This window comes from Taeniopygia guttata, chromosome 2 (genome assembly GCF_048771995.1).
Source record: "Taeniopygia guttata chromosome 2, bTaeGut7.mat, whole genome shotgun sequence".
Lineage (NCBI taxonomy): Eukaryota > Metazoa > Chordata > Aves > Passeriformes > Estrildidae > Taeniopygia > Taeniopygia guttata.
Window position 1 is genome coordinate 116,209,908 of NC_133026.1, and position 17,677 is coordinate 116,227,584.

General features: G+C 39.9%; 1 protein-coding gene across 1 annotated transcript; it reads right to left on the reverse strand.

The window, feature by feature from the left end:
* Positions 1-2,789: 2,789 nt before the first annotated feature.
* On the reverse strand, positions 2,790-17,677 carry GGH (gamma-glutamyl hydrolase). The gene is made up of 9 exons (XM_030266258.4): positions 17,415-17,677; positions 16,222-16,336; positions 14,783-14,833; positions 11,564-11,648; positions 9,151-9,289; positions 8,219-8,325; positions 8,020-8,110; positions 6,687-6,824; positions 2,790-4,566 (listed from the first exon to the last, which is right to left on the reverse strand). The coding sequence occupies exons 1-9, from the start codon at positions 17,542-17,544 to the stop codon at positions 4,445-4,447; spliced, it is 978 nt and encodes a 325-aa protein (XP_030122118.3). The 5' UTR covers positions 17,545-17,677; the 3' UTR covers positions 2,790-4,444.

A 17,677-nucleotide genomic window follows, 5' to 3' on the forward strand; every position in this document is an offset into this window, starting at 1 on the left:
TTACCTCTCACCAGGTGGGGTAAGAAGCTGAAAAGGCCTTGAGGTTGCGTGAGCACTCCTCTGCTGTAACAAAAACATCCTTGAATTATCAACCCTGTATTCAGCACAAATCCAAAACATGGTCCCATCCAAACTATGTGAAGAGAATTAATTCTGCCCCAAAACCTAGCCCACAGTATTCAACCCAATTGTTTTGATGCTCAGAAGCAGCAACTGCTAGGATTTACCCTTTTTAACCTTTTGAGTTTTCTGCTTTTTTGCTTTTCATTTACAGAAAGCCAAGTTGCAAGGGACATTTGTTCACTACATCTCTGAAAATCAGATAATCAGAGGGGTCTTGCTTAAGTCTGGAGTGAATGCTTTGTTCAAGTCCTCCTCCAAATAGTGATAACTAATTTTTTTTTTTTTTCAGGAAATTGTCTTGGAAAATTTTTTGGTTATATAAGAACTAAAAGAGGAAGCTGGCTCTTAAATCATACTATTTACTTTATGAAACAGATACAATAAGGAAGTGATGAAAGCTGGAACAGTATCTTTATCAACAGGTGGCCCAGGGCAGGATAAACTTCACTATTTGCCCTATAAATAAGCAGTGGATTAGAGAAGAGGCCTGCCCTAGGGAAAGACACAAGGCTAACAAGGAAAGGTAATCAATCACCTCACAGTATCTGACAACCTGTCTTTCACATAAGTACTCAAACCATAATAATTTGAAAAGGCACTTAGAAACCTTAGTAGCCTTGGACTCTAGCCAATTCCCATAGCTTTTCTGGTAACACCATCACCAGATACATGAATGGGAACTCCACAGTAGGAAAAAAACCCCAAAAGGACCCATACAAGCCCAGATAAAATATTATTTACTGTGATAAAAGTGATTGAAACCTTGTGTACACCTTCCCACCTCAAACACAAACATTCTTGATTGAGCCCTGGCACGCAGACTACAGCCACCTGATTACACACATGCTTCTCCTCTTTCAGGTCTCCTGGCTCATAAGGGCAATGCAGGATTAACACATAAATGGGAAAATTTTCCTTATTTTTCTTCCTTGTTGTTCAAACTGTCCCCATACTTTCCTCACTGTTCCAAGGAAAGAACCATCACATTCCTAACAGGTCATTGATTTCTACAGAAATCTCCCCAGTACAGTCCAGCTTTAAATACTGTTTTGCTGAGCAGCATCCACAGCAATTAATATGGTGGCACTCATGGGGAAAAGGTTAAAAGTTAACCTAAAAATACAGTATTCAACATAGAAGTGGTTGGACAGTAATCTCTGCTTGGGACTCACTACCTTGACAGGGAATTTTGCATAGCTTGTCAACCCAAAAGTGGTGGGGGTTTGGGCAAGTTGTTTGTGATTTGTTTTTCCCTACAATGAAGCTTGTGGGTCAAGCTCTTCCTTTTACTCTTTAACTCCATACTTAGAGTACTTACTCAGCATGTTTCTTCCATTTAATTTCTTCCTTACCTGAAGGAATTCAAACTGGTCTTTCCTGCCTCCCAGCCAAAGGTTTTCTGAGATCAAGTTCTTATTTCTTCCCATTTAAACTCTCTGTCCTGTTCTGCATGAGCTAGTTTCATATTTATAGCAAATAGAACCCAGACAGATTCTATAGCTAAAGGGAAGGAACAACCACCTGGAAAGACAGATGTAATTCCAGTCACCTCCAGCTAATGCTCGAATGGTTTAAATATTCACTGGAAACAAGAGTTAATCCCAGCTGAGTTAATTCAATGCTCACAGACTCTCGTGCAATCCTGCCAATATGCCTGGTTCGGCTAGTAAGATTCCAGTCCTATTGCCTCCTCCCTTCTACCCCCACATCTCAAACACCCCACTACATATCATAGTACAGTAAATATCTTACTCAACTTTAGAGACACAACCACACCCAATTACAAAATACTGGAAAATACTGGTTCTTGGAGGCCATCTAGTGGGAAAAGCAGAATACTCCAAGCAGGAAATTATTTCAAACTTCTTTCTTAGAGATTATTTAATATGGTCTGCAAGACACATATTAGGGTTACCTTGCTGATCAGTGGATTTTCTTCCCACACAGCAACAAGCAAGTTGGTTAGGCTCCTACACCAGACTCAATAAACTGTGAGTATGGCCACAGGCTCTTCTTCTCTCCCCAGCATTCCTAAAAACTCTGTTAGGAATTCTGTCTGTGAAATGAAAAACCACACTGTACAACAGAGAGCAGAGGGGTGGGTTTCCATAAAACAAAGTTTTAAACTCGCTGTTAGGTGATTGCTAGACAATTTTGGGTTTCTGCAGTTTGTTTCTGGCTGGAGAAGATAATGGAAGGTATTGGGTATTATAAGGAATAGACAGAAATTTTTTTGCTTACAGCTTTCAGAGCCCTGAGAGTGCCATTAGTGCTTCAGCCCCTTTCCACTTTTGTGGGGGTTTGGCTGCCTGTGTTGAGCAAGCTCTGACACTGCCCCTGGGGTGAGCCTGCTCTGTGAGATTGGACTGTGGAAAGACTCTGTGAGAATGATCTGTGGGCAGCCTTCTTGAAAGGCCCTGCCTCTGTCTCAGCAGTCACATTAAAGAGCATTTAAGCTCAAGCCCTGGGCAACATACTTGTGCTCTGGGCTCGTCTGTGCCAGGCCATGGATGTCACTCATCCTGACTCTGACTTGCTGGCATGACCACAGAAAGTGGATACAGGTTGTAACCTCCTGATTCATGACTATCACAGATGGAAATAAGAAAACAATGACTCTTGTCAGTGCTTCATCGGTGGTACCTAAAAGATGACAAAAATATAAGTCTGCTTGAAAGAAAGTTTATTCCATGTACCATGGAAAAATCACACATATCATCAAATAAGACTTTACAAGAGGAAGGGTATAAAGAAAAGACACATATAAAATCATAATATATAAACTTCTCTCATCATATTACACATAATACTCTTTATAGTTACACATTTAGTAACTAATTAGTACCATTGCAGACATTTCCCTTGCAAGAAAAGATAACCATTTAGTAAGTTGGCTGATATGATAAATGTGAAAATATCTTATGTTTAAGCTTGTAATTACCTAGAAGTGTTTTTCTGCTAGTCACAGTTAATGCTTCCCTGTAGGTTTTTTTTAACTGACGCATTTCACATTCTCTTATGCAGTTGTTTCATGACAAGTTAGAGAGTGTTTTACTTGAAAAACCTGAGAAACTTACAAGACTTATTCAGATATGGTACCTGAGAGTATGAAGTTCTACAAAACAGAGCTGAAGTTTATAAACCTGAATTCTTCATAAACTCCAAATCCTTGTTAATGTTAACAAGAGTTTGGAAGCTATGCTGGAGAGGAGAATTACATTTGATTGTCTAATCTTAGTTCCTTTTTGGACAACACACAAAACCACTGAATAAAATTTTCGCCAGGTCTGGAGCAAAGCAGAGATAAAACAGTGTTGGTGTATTGCAAGCAACTGTTATTATCACATTGTGTCACCTTTAACAGGTTTCCCATATACATTCATCTGCTGTTTAAATTCTAGCTGCACAGAACTATTAAACAAGACAGAAAGAAACTACCTTTTTTACTAATATAGTGGCAAATTACCTCTTGACTTCAAGTGAAAATTCCATCCAGCTATGGGAAAAGTCAGACACTTTAGAGAAAAAATTAAGTTTACATTCTTTTAAATACAAAGGAATGAGTGTCTGCATCTGATATCTGGCTGCTGACTCCAGTTACTCCAAGACAAACTCTTGGAGGATGTATAAAACTGAATTGAAAAGAACTGAAAGTGGAATCAGCACAGAACTACGTCCTCCAAACTTACTTATTTTATGTGATATTTGTGTATGAAGGCCTCACAAGGCATAAGGACTCCAAATAATGCTCAACGTACAAGAGAAACAGTTTCACATATGGGACATAATGTGCTTCTTAGGTAAAAATCTGTTTGCTATCATGCCTTACTATTTTGGTCAGTTTTTGAAATGACAAAGGAGTCCCTGTCAAGAACTTGGCTGCATACACATATCTATGACAAATTCAAGAGTCTCATTTGCTAAATCATTTGAAAAGGACAGGATTTTACTACACAATGTATCTAAGAATCTAGTGCTATCACAGTCCACAACATTTTACAAAGGTAAGTCCCATATTTTAAAATATATGAAAGCTTTTCCTTGTACCAAAGGTGATTACTTCAAAATTTATAAGCATAGTCAGGTCCCCTTTCCTGGAAGAAAAACATTTTTCTGTAGCTTGCCTTAAAGTGTGATCCAAGACAATTATGTTATTGAATGTAAATTTATATATTAATGTTTCAATAGTGTAGAAGATGCACAAAATAAATCATTGTAAAGGAAAACTGTTCTAACTTTCTGTCACTATATCAGATTAATTACACAATGCTGGGAAATAATTCAATTTATAGATAACAACACTGCACCTTTGACAAGATCCTCAATCAAAAAAATAGGTTTGCTGAAATGCAGAAAATGTTCCTGTATAAACAGGATTATAATTATAGATCAATTCTTTTGTTTCCTCTTCTTCACTGGAGAAATGGTGCATGCTCTTCCTGGCTGTAAAACATTGTAAAAGTACAGATCATTTTAATGTTATCCTTCTCAACAATATTTATCTTGGTAAAGTAAGTTATTTTGTGTAGCCCACCAACAAATGGAATTACGGTAGCTTTTATGTGAAGAACTGTGAAGATACATCTTCAGAAAGATGGTTACAGTATATTTTATAACTGGAGAGGAAGAATTTAAAACCAAGACTGTATAAAATAGCTATGCATGAGATACTAGCCATAGCTACCAGAAATACCAGTACTTTTAAGGCTAAAAGAAACACATCAGAGTAGCAGCCTACTGAAATCTGCATGGACTGTGCTGATGAGGAAAATAAAATTGAATTCTCCCATGGTTTATCAAGTTGGCAACTCTACAGAAGTCAAAATTAATGATGGATGGATACAAAGACGGTATTTCAGTAGAATGGTTTAGTTACTAAGTGATCACACATTTTTACCAGCTGAAAACAGTTTACATTTTTCATCTTGTGGTTTATTTTCAAACTTAGGGAAGATATTCTGCCTCACATGAGCTAAAAATGTCAATTACTCATTGCAAAGTTATGACATGAAGTACTCAGCAGGAGCAGCTAATGCTTCAGTACATCTCCAAAACACTGGGGAGGCCATGAAGAATAACTTAGGATTTGGTAGAAGAGATGGGCTAGACAAATCTGGCTGAAGAAAGTTTGCTCTACCAGAATTGTAGGTCAGTAGATCCAAAAGCTAGTGACACATCTGTGTGGCACACTGCACAAACTCCTTGGATGTGTACACAGTGTAACAGAACTCACACAAAGTGATTGCCTCAATTGGATCTAGAAGCAGAGCTGGCACTTGCTTTGCCCCACTTAACTTGGATAATGGCCTGAGCAAGCTTACTTCTATTGGGAATACAGTCTGCAAAAAGATGCTAGACAAAATACCGAACAAAGCCAGAGAACACATTGCATTCTAGTATTAGACTACAAAATTAAAACCAGACTTATACTGTACTTTATCCTGTTTCCCCCCTTGTTTTTATCACAGTCTGCCAACTCATTAAAATGGTCTGGGTTGGAAGGGACCTTAGAGATCACCTTGTTCCAATCCCCCTGCCATGGGCAGGGACATGTTCCACTAGACCAGGCTGCTCAGAGGCCCAGTTCTCCCTGGCCCCAAGTTCCCTATGAAAATGGTTTTGCTACATTTTCACAAAGAGGAGTAGGACTACTTTATGCAAAAAAGCATCTTGAATTTGTATGAAATGCAAATTTTATTCCTACACTCTCACTGACCAGGTCAGCATAAATTACATTTCTTTACATCACTATCTAGTTTCTTCATTAAGTTGACTAATTTGATTTGAGACCAAATATAGAGACCAAACTCAACCAGCTTAATTATTATGTTCTTCATAGTCCCCATCAAGGAGGTAAGGCAATTTCATAAAATGGTCCAGCAACATGATTTAGTAGGGATAAATTAAGGAATAAAGTTTGATTCCTTCAAATACTCCTCTATTTATATCCTGCTTATTTATAACAAAAAGAGGGGAAGTGTCATAAACTATCAAAATGTTATGCATTAGTTACTTCCAGATTCTTAGAGTATAAACAAAAAAATTAGCATCTCTGTAAAATTCAAAAACTCCTTGTGCTGTCTATGGTATACAACTATAGGACACATACTGTACCCCTCTGACACATGCATACTGCCGAAGCCTATTTATAGTCCTGGTGTATGCATTTTGCAAGCAAAACTGAGAACATGTTGAATGACTGTAAGCCAGTTTGGAACTGAAGAAGCCCCTGGAGCTATGAATGGATTACTTTTTTTGTTTTATTGTCTTTGTGCAAGAGAGGCCAAAATGTTACAGGGATATTTTGAAATGGTAGAAAGTCACAGAAAAATGTTTTTGAGACAGCCTAGTAAAAAGAGTTTTGAAGATTGCTTGGCCTTTTCATGTTACTTTCACTAAGTCATTCTATTTCTGGCATCATTTGGTGTTTTATAAGCCTATAAAGCTTGCAGGTACTACAAGGTACTGAACTTTGACAGCTGAAAAAGAAGTCTGTCATCTTCAAAGTTTTTCAGTACTGCTTCACTCTAACCAACACCATTTATAAATAATATACTTTTTACCTTCATTAACGAAGAAATCAGCCATATAATATGCTGCTCTTACAGCAGATGGCGAATGTGGAATGCCTGGAGAATTCTTCCATTCAAAAGGGTTTTTCTCTGGATGCCATTGCATACCATAAATTGGATATTTGTATGCTACAACAAAACACAAAGCATGTAAAGGTGTATGCCTTAAGAATAATGTAATTAATCTTACTGCAAAGTAAACTCAGAGAATAAGCTACAAATATACCTCACTTATTAACAGCTTCACAAAAGCTTAAACAGCAAGTTGAAACATTGTTAAAGTCACAGTAGAACTGAAGAAAACAAATGGACACTGTAAAAGAAGGGTCTCACTCCACACAAGAAACTATTCTTACATAATTTTTTTGATTATTCATTTCAAAATTAATGTATATACACACTAAAAAAAATAATGTTTGAAGTATATCAGTCTCAAAGTTTCCCATCTGCTTGCCAGCATCACTCAGCATGCACAGCTGTACAGGATGCCAGCTCCATGGGAGAGATCCAAGTCTTTATATCTCCTTGAAGGCCCAGTCAATCCAGGGCAGCTCCCATCTGCTCCGGCCCGGGCTGGTACCATTTGGGGGAGTCAGTCCTTAGTCCTTCCAGGGAATAGCGGCACAGCAGCTGATGACTGCTCTGTGATAAACCGCTTGCAGGCACGGGTGATGCTTGTCATTAGCCTAATCAGGTTTGCTGATCAAAGAGCTATTCTCCTCTTTTGGAGGCCAGCCAGGATGCCACACAGAAGAATCCCATTGGTGGCAGCTGGGTCCTATGGCAGGACTGCTAGCAGTGCACTCATGAAGATCAAACACTCCTTGAAGAGCTAACTTGTTCTCTGAGCTGAGTAAGCCCAGTGTGAGAAAGGCAAAACAAGTCATGCAAAAGGCTTTTGGAGGAGGACAATTCCCAGCATTGCTGCTAATGTAATGAGGGATATTGCCCTTCCCATACAGCAAACAGAGAGAACCAGGGAAACGCCAGCCTAAGCAGGCAGCTGGCAGAGGCACACTGCACTGCGCAGGGATTCAACTGCTGCAGCACAAGGGCTGAGCAGCTCACACCACAGCGCTCAAATATGCCAGTGCTAATGTGTAACAGCATATCTTGAAGGAGAACAGCAGGTGAGAGGAGCAATAAGGCTCACAGTACTCAAAAGATAAAACATCCCTGCAAAGAGAAATGCTCCTCATGGCCAGAGCACTGATAGGGCTGATGCTCACCCTGCTATTTTAACAACTTGCAATACTAATTCACATCACCCCTAAAGAACTAGGTTGTTACAGTCACAGTTTCCAAAGGAAATTAATTTCCTTACCTTCCATGGTAGAGATAAACTCCACTTCATCATCAGTGTTAGTGGTCAGAACTTTATAGAAATTACGAAGCTTTTCATTATTGGTGAAATTCTGTGATAAGGAGAGGAGGAAGAGGGAAAAGGTATTATTTGCTTATTTATTTCTAGGTATAATGAAAAAAAGAGGTGTTTATATGCAGGAAATGAAAAGATCAAATACCTCCATGGAGAGGCTCCATACATGAAAGTTTGATGTCAATGGCTCAGTAGCAAGTGCGTATAATACATCATCAGGGAAATTCCTGAACATTTTACTGTCTTTTGCAGCTATTACAAAGAAAAAAATTGTATTTTCCATTACCAAAGCTGGTCTCAGATGGACTTATACTGACAGAAGACAATTAATAAAATGCTGTATTAAACATTTTTGGCAGTAAATCATTATTATTTTAGAATATCCTGCAAGAAATATCAGTAAAATAACTACAACAGATTTCCAATATGCTGCTACCGGTCTTGACACAGAGAGGATCCAACTTAGGTAACAAAGTTCTCACCAAAATAAGCACCATTCTTTGACACTCATTTCAGCAGCCTTTCCACTCACAATGAGCACAAGTGACTGAATTTGTGAATGCTACATGTTTTTTGATTACCCACAAAGGGTAAAGTATCAGCAGCGGCCATCAGTACTGCCAAGTGCCACAACTCTATCTCAAGGGATCTCTGTGATTCCAACACTGTTCAAATGGGACAGTAATGCTACTATTCATCATGAGGAAAGATGTGGTTTGAAAAATTTAAAATCACCTGCTCTCCAAGCTTAATAAGTTTTGAACCTGTGAATTTTGTCAACTTGGTAACAAAAAGCAGACATTATTTTGTAGGTCTGACTTTTCAAATGACTCAAAGAGCCACAACTTTGGTTTTTGCTGACTGCTGTTGGTTTCAAATGGCTTGTGCTCACTCCTCTGCCTAAGAAGTTACAGCTGCACTGACTTTACAAAAACAGTCAATGCAACTTAATAACAAAGAATTTAACAGAAGATAATCAGCAGGAACCTCACAAACATTCACCCCATAATATTTATCAAGAACAAAACACAACACCTCTTAGCAAAACTCATACATGAGATGTAATGAATTTTTCACCTGAGGTAAAGTTCAGAGGGAGTGAAAAACCATTTGTCTTGGTATGAACAAGTAAAATTTCACCACTTGTGAGATATGTGAGCTCTTCGTGTCCAAGACATGTTCCCCATATTGGGAAATAATCTCCTTTATCATTAGCCTACAAAATAAAAGCAACGATGTAAGGAAACAGCAATGAAAATCTACAGAAAAGAGACTGACAAGAACTTCCTACTCCTTTTACTTGCTTTTGTGTAGGTGAAAATATATGAAGGCTAATGGATATATATGAGTTTTGAAACAGCAAACTGAGCCTAATATATATACTGATTTCACTGTTCTGTTCTACAAGTAATTTTGAGAGCAGTCTAAACAGAAACCACAAAATGGCAACATTTCTCTGAAAAAAGCAATTATTAGAAGAAACACAGAAGAGTCTGTCACCATTTTGAGGGAAAGCGTGCTTTTTAGAATTCAAAGTTTTCTAAGAAGAATGCACAGCAAGGGGCCTTTGCAATGTCAGTGCCCACCCAATTGTATTAAAAAAAAGTGAATCCTACTGCTAGCATAGCTGTGGTCTTACATGACATACCCATATGATTTTTTAGCTAGCAGATTTAGACCTGTGTTCCAAAATGACAAAAGGTATATTTAAGCAACACTAAGTGGCAATCATTTTCAAAAGAATAAAAATTGCCAGATCAGTGTGAAACAATATGAAAAAAAGAAAAAAGGAGAAAAAGAAAGTAAAAAACCAAGAACACAACTAGTTTCTTGTGACTTAACTAAGCATACATGCAGTGGAAATCTGCATTTTTAAATGGTTTACACCTTATAGTATGTTGGAGACTGGGATGTTTCAGAACTCCTGTTTTTGTGAAATCTGACTAGTTTTTCTTGTTTCTAAACATTTTGAAGTTATACATACCACAACATGCACACCACCCCTGAGGAGCTGCTGCTCAAAGCCATTTTTGAGAAGCTAAAATGGCAGAATAATAATGCTCCCCTACTGCATTACTGACAGTATGGTAATAAAAGCTCACAGACCTACTTCTTCTCACAGCAAAACAAGGAAGATGTACAGAAAGAAGGCTGATACGGCTGCAGAGTCTTCATGACCACTCTTAATGTATAATGAGACACAGAACTTACATGAAAGACAGACAGTGGAGTTGCAAGTGAGGATTAAAACTACTGAAGGCAAAAGATAAACTACAGTTTAAAACCAATTACAATGGAAACAAAGATTTTGTGCCCCTTCCCCCTTTTTTAAAATAAACTAGAGCTTGGAGGCAAAGCATGTATTAAGCAGCACTCAACATTTTAAAAACTAATTTAAGAGCTGGAAAACAGTATTTCATTTATATTTTTGCCTAACTAGTAAAATTCTATGAACTTGAATGGGAATTAGCACTTCACATTCTCTATTCATATTAAAGCAGTGCCAGACCAAAGTAATTTCTCATTGTGAACATTTGCAAATGAAAAGGACCCCTGTTTTAGAAAAAGATAAAATTCAGTCACTCCATACTTGCAAAGATACTCTTGACTATTGTAGCTTACCTTACATATGTAAAACTAGAAATATCTTATAGTAATTAAGATTTGAAAGATGAATATCAAAACACAAAATTATCACAAACAGCAAGGGAAAAAGCCCTCCTTTGTTAGAAAGGGTTACCTAGGACGAACTGAATGTTACTTTCTGCCTTTCAGTCACTGGTAGTACACATATCAGCTAATAAACCTGTCTCTCTGACCATAAAGTGACATAGGCAATTCAGTTCATCATTATGAAATGTCAACATAATTTCATAATTGTACAGCAAACCACAAGAAACCCTTGCCCCAGTGTTGCATACCAAGGCATAGGCTGCATTTCATACAGTGAGCAGTTCCAGAAAGACAAAATAATCTCACATAAAAGTGAGATAGTCTTTGTAAGACTCACTACAAATAAAGACAGACAAAAGAATAAAAACATTAGTTACACAGGGACTGAAGAGTAAAGGGAGCTCAATTACAGAACTGCAGCAGCTGACTGGTCCTGTGAATGTCACTGCCTGCAGTTTCCTTGCCTGCTGTTGGAATGTCAGCAACAAAGGTGGAAGAGAAATTCCTCATTGCTCTTCACAGAGCAATGTTCACACAGAGCCATGAAGCCTCAGGTACAATGAACAAACAATACCGTTCTCACCTGAAGAACTTTGGAGTTTAAGACCATAACCCAATATATAACAGGAATGGGTGTCACAAGTCTGAATCTTCAGCTATGAATGCAGAAGTTTTATGCAGAAGCAAGAAATAAGCTACCTCTTTTCAGGCCCACAGTTAACCCACTGAATGAGAGTGCAAAACTATGAAAAATATGAACCTGCCATTTTGATCTCAGAACGGCAATAACAAGAACCAACTGCTCCTTAGTAATTACCTCCAAGGCCTTGTGGTAAAATATCTTAGCAACCCTTGAATACTCTGAAGTCCTAAGATCCACACCACCTCCTGGAAGAAGTATCCTGAAAGGCAACATCCAACAATATGATTAGCAACCAACCCAAAACTTGGACAATGTACACAAAGAAATGGCTGATAGCAGTTTTAAGGGTATGATGTAGGTCTAGGTTTCAGAAAGCTACAGACAGGCATCTATGCTCCCATTATGGACAGCAGGAATCTAGTCAGGAGAATCACTGGAGATTCACCTGAGTGACACCTGAGTGGTGGGTAGGTTAAACAGCCCTGTCAGCTCCACTGGCTAGCATTCCAATAATTTTTTGAGTTTGGACAGCTAGTGAACAGGCAGAGAGCATAAAGTTAGTTTCAATCTTTAACTTAATCATAGTGTTCAGTCTTTAACTTAATCATAGTGTTCAGTCTTTAATTACAGTGTTCTTAGTATTCCTCTACTGAAGAACAGTAAGTGATCTAAGTGTTCTCTATCACAAAGTATAGATCAAGCCTAATGTAACATAAATAAGAAGAAAGTAAACAGAAAATACATAAAACACACCGATTTCAGCTGGTATACAAAAGGTTTGCAAGCCATGATTGTCATTTCCTATCCTGACTCTCAGCTGGCTCTTATTACCACTTTAAAATTCCAGCCCAAATTTCAATTAATTCTGTCCAGTTTCTGAAAAATAGAATTGTGGCCCTAGCATAGTACCTTCTTATTGAAGAAAACAAAGATCAAAAAGTTCCTATCAAAAAGGAAGAAAAGTATATTTGACCATAACACAGGATCCCGCGGAGCTAAGGAAGACAACCTCAGGGACAATTTCATAAAAATACTGCACAAACTTTTTCCACCACAAAATATAATCAGGAATGGCAATTCCCTGTGTGGCTCCCCAAACCCAAAAAAACACCACAGAAGAAAACACTTCAGCACAGTCTAGCAGAGAATTCTCATAGACACAAGATGACAGAAACAGTAACATGAATGAAGCCTCTTCTAGCTGTAACTGGAACAGTGCCTGCAGAACCAACAAAACTGGATCTGTGAGCATTCCTTAACCCACTGCTGCAGAACCTCACTGGATTTACGCAAGTCACATCCATTAGTTGTCGATTTTTTTACTGAAACAGGTGTATAATTTTCCCTACATGTCTGTGCTCTGAAAATGGCAATCTGAATCAGTGAGATGACTTCTTCCAACAAGAAGTTAGAAACAAATAGCATCTCAAATGATTCCAAGCATTTGCAGAGCAAATATGCATTTTAACCCTTGTGACCAGGTGTTTTTTTTTTCACGTGAATAATGCACAGGTTCATGTAAAAGCCATCAAGTATTAGGTGGAAAAGTAGTATTCACAAAAATACAAAAAACTTTACTTCCCAGTGTCAACACTGAAAATTAATACAGCTGAAGGTATTTTTGAAACAGGCCAGATTATAGGTTTCTTCAGAGATCTAATTAGAAAAATAAGGTGATCTTTACCTGGAAGTGTTAGGAAATTCACTCCACCTGTTCAAACCAAAACCTGGACTATACTAATTAGTAAAACTGATCATCATTTTTGCTAATGCAAAAAGGAAATAACCAATTAAGTAGCAATGATAATGGCTTGAAATTGTCATAAGCAGATTGAAATGCAGCTACGTGTATTCCAGTATCACTGCCTGGTTAGAGCTGATGATTTCCACTGAGCATTTCAATGGCTATCTCAGGAGTATATTCATAAAATTATGTCTTTAATATAATAAATTTCATTATTTTAAGAAGGTAGCATTTAATAGTAAATAATTTCTAACTTCAAAGAACAATGTGAAAGATCAATGTATCTCCCTCTTATTCTGAATTTCCACAGAATATAAGTCATTCCCTCCAGAGCTCCTTTTTGTTATTTACACGCAGTTTTAACATGGAAGCCAACAAGTGACAACGGAGGGCCACAGAAGGAAATATAGACCATCTTCACTAACCTACAAAACACAAACTCAACTGACTTCTGACTGCAAAGACAGAAGGATAAAGAAAGTGGATGCACTTTCCAAACCCTTTCTTCTGCATTGATATAGGTGGTGAGGTAGAAACAATAAGAGACCCCATTGGTGGAAAACCCTTTTGGCAACCAAAGTGAAGTTGGTAGCCATGAGCAAGGGAGGAAATGATTCATTTTGTCCCCAACAGCCCACAGCAGAGAAATGCATCACTGTCTTACACTCACTTAGAGCACAAGACTGCAAAGGCCCAAGTCTTAGTGTCCAGGGCCTGTTGATGTAGGAGGGCAATGCACTTCCCAGCCAGCCAAAGGTATAAATCTGCAATCTACACATGCTGATTAACATTCTAGTTATATGCATAAGCTTAACAAATGTATCCACGGTTTAAGATACTCATCTCATGACTACAAGTAGCCCGATCATATGCTCTGGCCTCACACACCATCACAGCTGTGAAGTGTAGCATCAGCTGATTTTATTCTTCTAAAGTGTACTTGTAGCACAAGGCTAAAAAAACGTAAAAGGTTCTGACTTTGTTTAGTCCACAATAAAATCTGTTAGGCAAGATCACATTATCCCACATTTGAAAAGGAAGAAGAGAGGTGGCCAATTGCCAAAGATCCCCTGAAAACCAGGAAGTTTTTCTAACAAAGATCTAAGGCACAGAATCATAATGGGCAAGACAGACCATTCAAGCAGCAAAAGAGAGAACACACATGGAAAAGAGAGAAGCAGAGCCTGGAAATGAGAAACTTTTACAATAGAGGAGATATGAAAAGGACTTAAAGAGGGAAAAAAGGGTAGAAACGTGTGAAATACTAAGCAAGTGCTATTAACAATCAAAAAGAAGGTGACAGGTCAAATGAGGAAGACAGAAAAATTAACGAAGAGCAAGTTGAGTATCTCACTTGCAAAACTAATAACTATAACGTCACTTCTCCCTGTCTGCAGAAAAGCACAAGGGAATGCCAAGATGAGCCTTGGCACTGTTGCAGATTATCTGACATGTTCCTCAAGGAAGGAAAGGCAGCACACCAATACCAGATGAAATAATGCATTCTGTGTCTTAGAATACATTTTTATGTCTGCAGTGCCCAGCACAACCTCTCAAGAGAGTAGAAATACAACATTCTTGAGAACACAGCAGAGCTCAAAAACAGAACCATCATGCCTTTCAACAGAAAATCAGTGCTCAAGACTTACCCATTAATAGAGTGGAAAATTTTATCATATTCTTCATCTGTAAGATTTAATCTGAAACATCAAAAAATAATTATAGAAGGCATATGATGTACATATATTTGACCACAAAAATATAATCTCTATTGAACAGAAATGTCTGACACAGAAAATATGCAGAAGGCATGCTTTAAATAGAGTAAAATGGACACAAATCAAAAGAAACATTTCACTTGAAACAACTCAGTCCACAAGACTGAAAATAGGGCCCAGTCACGTAGAGATCCTAATGAGGTACTCTGAGACCCTTCTGCAAGACACTTGAGAAATGTATTATTTACATGAATGGCATGGTTATTATTTCCTGCAGACCGGCAACTCCGGTTTCCAACTGATTCCCAAGAAGGGCAGAGCTGCAAACAGTGGTCACGCCCATGCACCCCCAGCCTCCTTGCCAGCGTGGCTGCAGAAAAAGCAGAAAAGGCCTTGGCTCTGTGTAAGCCCTGCTCAGTGGTAACAAAAACAACTCTGTATTATCAACCCTGTGTTCAGCACAAATCGAAAACACACCCCCACACCAGCTACTTTGAAGAAAATTAACTCTACCCCAGCCAAAACCAGCACAGATGGCCACACTTCTGCAGAGGTGTGATAAGTTGGGTGTAAGTGAAAGTGTTCAGCTTTGCTGCAAGTAACTTAATTGCCAGAATTAGAAGCATCCATTCATTGGTGAAGCCTCTAGTCAGCAAACATTCTGAAAGCTCCAGCAGCTACATGAGGAATGATGGCTTCTAATTCAGGCACTTAAGTGGTGCTCTTATTGGACAGTGTAGATACATGCTATTATGTTTTTCTGCAGCTGTATTAGTATTGTTTTTAAGTATGGAAATTTATAATTCTATCATCTGGTTTCAGTCCATTTCATATCTTATAGCTAAGTGTTGGTATGAAGTACTGTCAGCTGTTACTTACGCTGCAATTTTTCACCAAACAACCAAAATAAAAGAAAGCGACCCATAGTTTGAACAGAACTGGAGTTTGTTTTCTGAAAGGAGTACTGACAGCCTTCCCTGATTCCCTGAATTCCAGGGCTACAAATTGTGGGGGAAAAAAAGATATCTATATCTATCTATCTAGGTATTTATGTGTGTTTGTGTGGCACTACAGGGTAGCTAACTTCAAAAACCATGCATGCAAACCACAGAAGGCAATTTTACTGGTAAAAAAAAATTAGAATTTTTCAAAGAAAGACTAGCAACGTAAATGGAAGTATTAAAAAGTACATGTTCCACTCTGCTTTTATCCCAGTTTCTGGAACTCTCTGAGAATTGTAGCATCTTCAAATCGTTTTTGAGGAGCAACAAACACTCAGAAAAGCAGCAGAACTACTTTGTGTGCCTCTAAAATCATACATTCCTTACATAATACAATTATTATCCACTCCTAAGGATAAAAAAAAGTACCTTATAGGCACAGCTCGAGCACCAGCAGATTCCACAAACTTCACATATGAAGCCGCAATATAAGATCTTCCAAATCGCTGGTACTCATCAAAGTGACATTCCTGTGACAATATCCCTGAAAGGCCCAAGGAAGAAAATTAGCACCATACAGATGGCAAATGCTACACACTGAAAGAAAAGTCACAAAATCACTGAATCAATCACCTTGGAAAAGACCACTGAGATCATCAAATCCAACCTACAAATGAACACCACCATGTCAACTAGACCATGAAACAAGTGTCATGTCCAGTTTGTCCTTAAACGCCTCCAAGGACGGTAACTCCATCACCTCCCTGGGCAGTCCATTACAGTATCTAATCACCCCTTCTGTGAGGGAATTCTTCCTAATCTACGCCCTCCCTAGGAAGCTGAAAACTGTCCTCTTGTCCTATTGTTAGCTGCCAAGAAGAGACCGACCCCCACCTGGCTCCAACCTCCTTTCAGCGCTGGTAAAGACCGACAAGGTCACACCGGAGCCTTCTCTTCTCCTGTCCAAACCACCCCAGCTTCCCCAGCCGCTCCTCCTAAGACCCTTGCTCCTACTAATTAATTAAGCTCCCATTTCCTATATGCCAGCTGGCAGCGGTGCATTTACTGCACAGAGGAACTGCAGGCACCGAGACCGCGGGGCATCAATTACGGCGCCCCGCCACGAGGTACCACATCAACACACATTACCTGAGACGCGGCTTCCCCGCTATGACTGCTCCGCACTGTAACTTCTCTCAAGCAAGCCTGACTCTTAGAGAAAGCACGCACAGCGTTAGGCTGCTTACACCAGCTCCAGCCAAACCTCGGCTCCGGGAGACGCTTCCCCTGTGGCCAAGGCTGGGTGCGCGATCCCTCGCCCTTACCGATGATGGGTCTGTCATTGTGTCATTGTACCCCGCCGGGAGCTATGGCCCAGCCGGTGCGCGGCCCCTCGCCCTTACCGATGATGGGTCTGTCATTGTACCCCGCCGGGAGCTATGGCCCAGGCGGGTGCGCAGCCCCTCGCCCTTACCGATGATGGGTCTGTCATTGTGTCATTGTATCCCGCCGGGAGCTATGGCCCAGCCGGTGCGCGGCCCCTCGCCCTTACCGATGATGGGTCTGTCACTGTACCCCGCCAGGAGCTATGGCCCAGCCGGTGCGCGGCCCCTCGCCCTTACCGATGATGGGTCTGTCGTTGCGCCCCGCCGCGAGGTCGCGCCGCGCCACGGAGGCTGCGGAGCCGCAGCGCAGCAGCACCAGGAGGAGCGCGGCGGCCGCGACGCCACCGAGCCCTGCCGGGCGTCCCATGGCCACCGGCGGGCACGACCAAGGCTGCGGGCACGGCTCCCGGCTCGGAACGGCTCGGCTCAGCTGGCCTCCGGGCACGGCTGGCGGCTGGGCAGGGCCCGGGGCCCGCCCCGCGCACGCAGCCCCGGCCCGC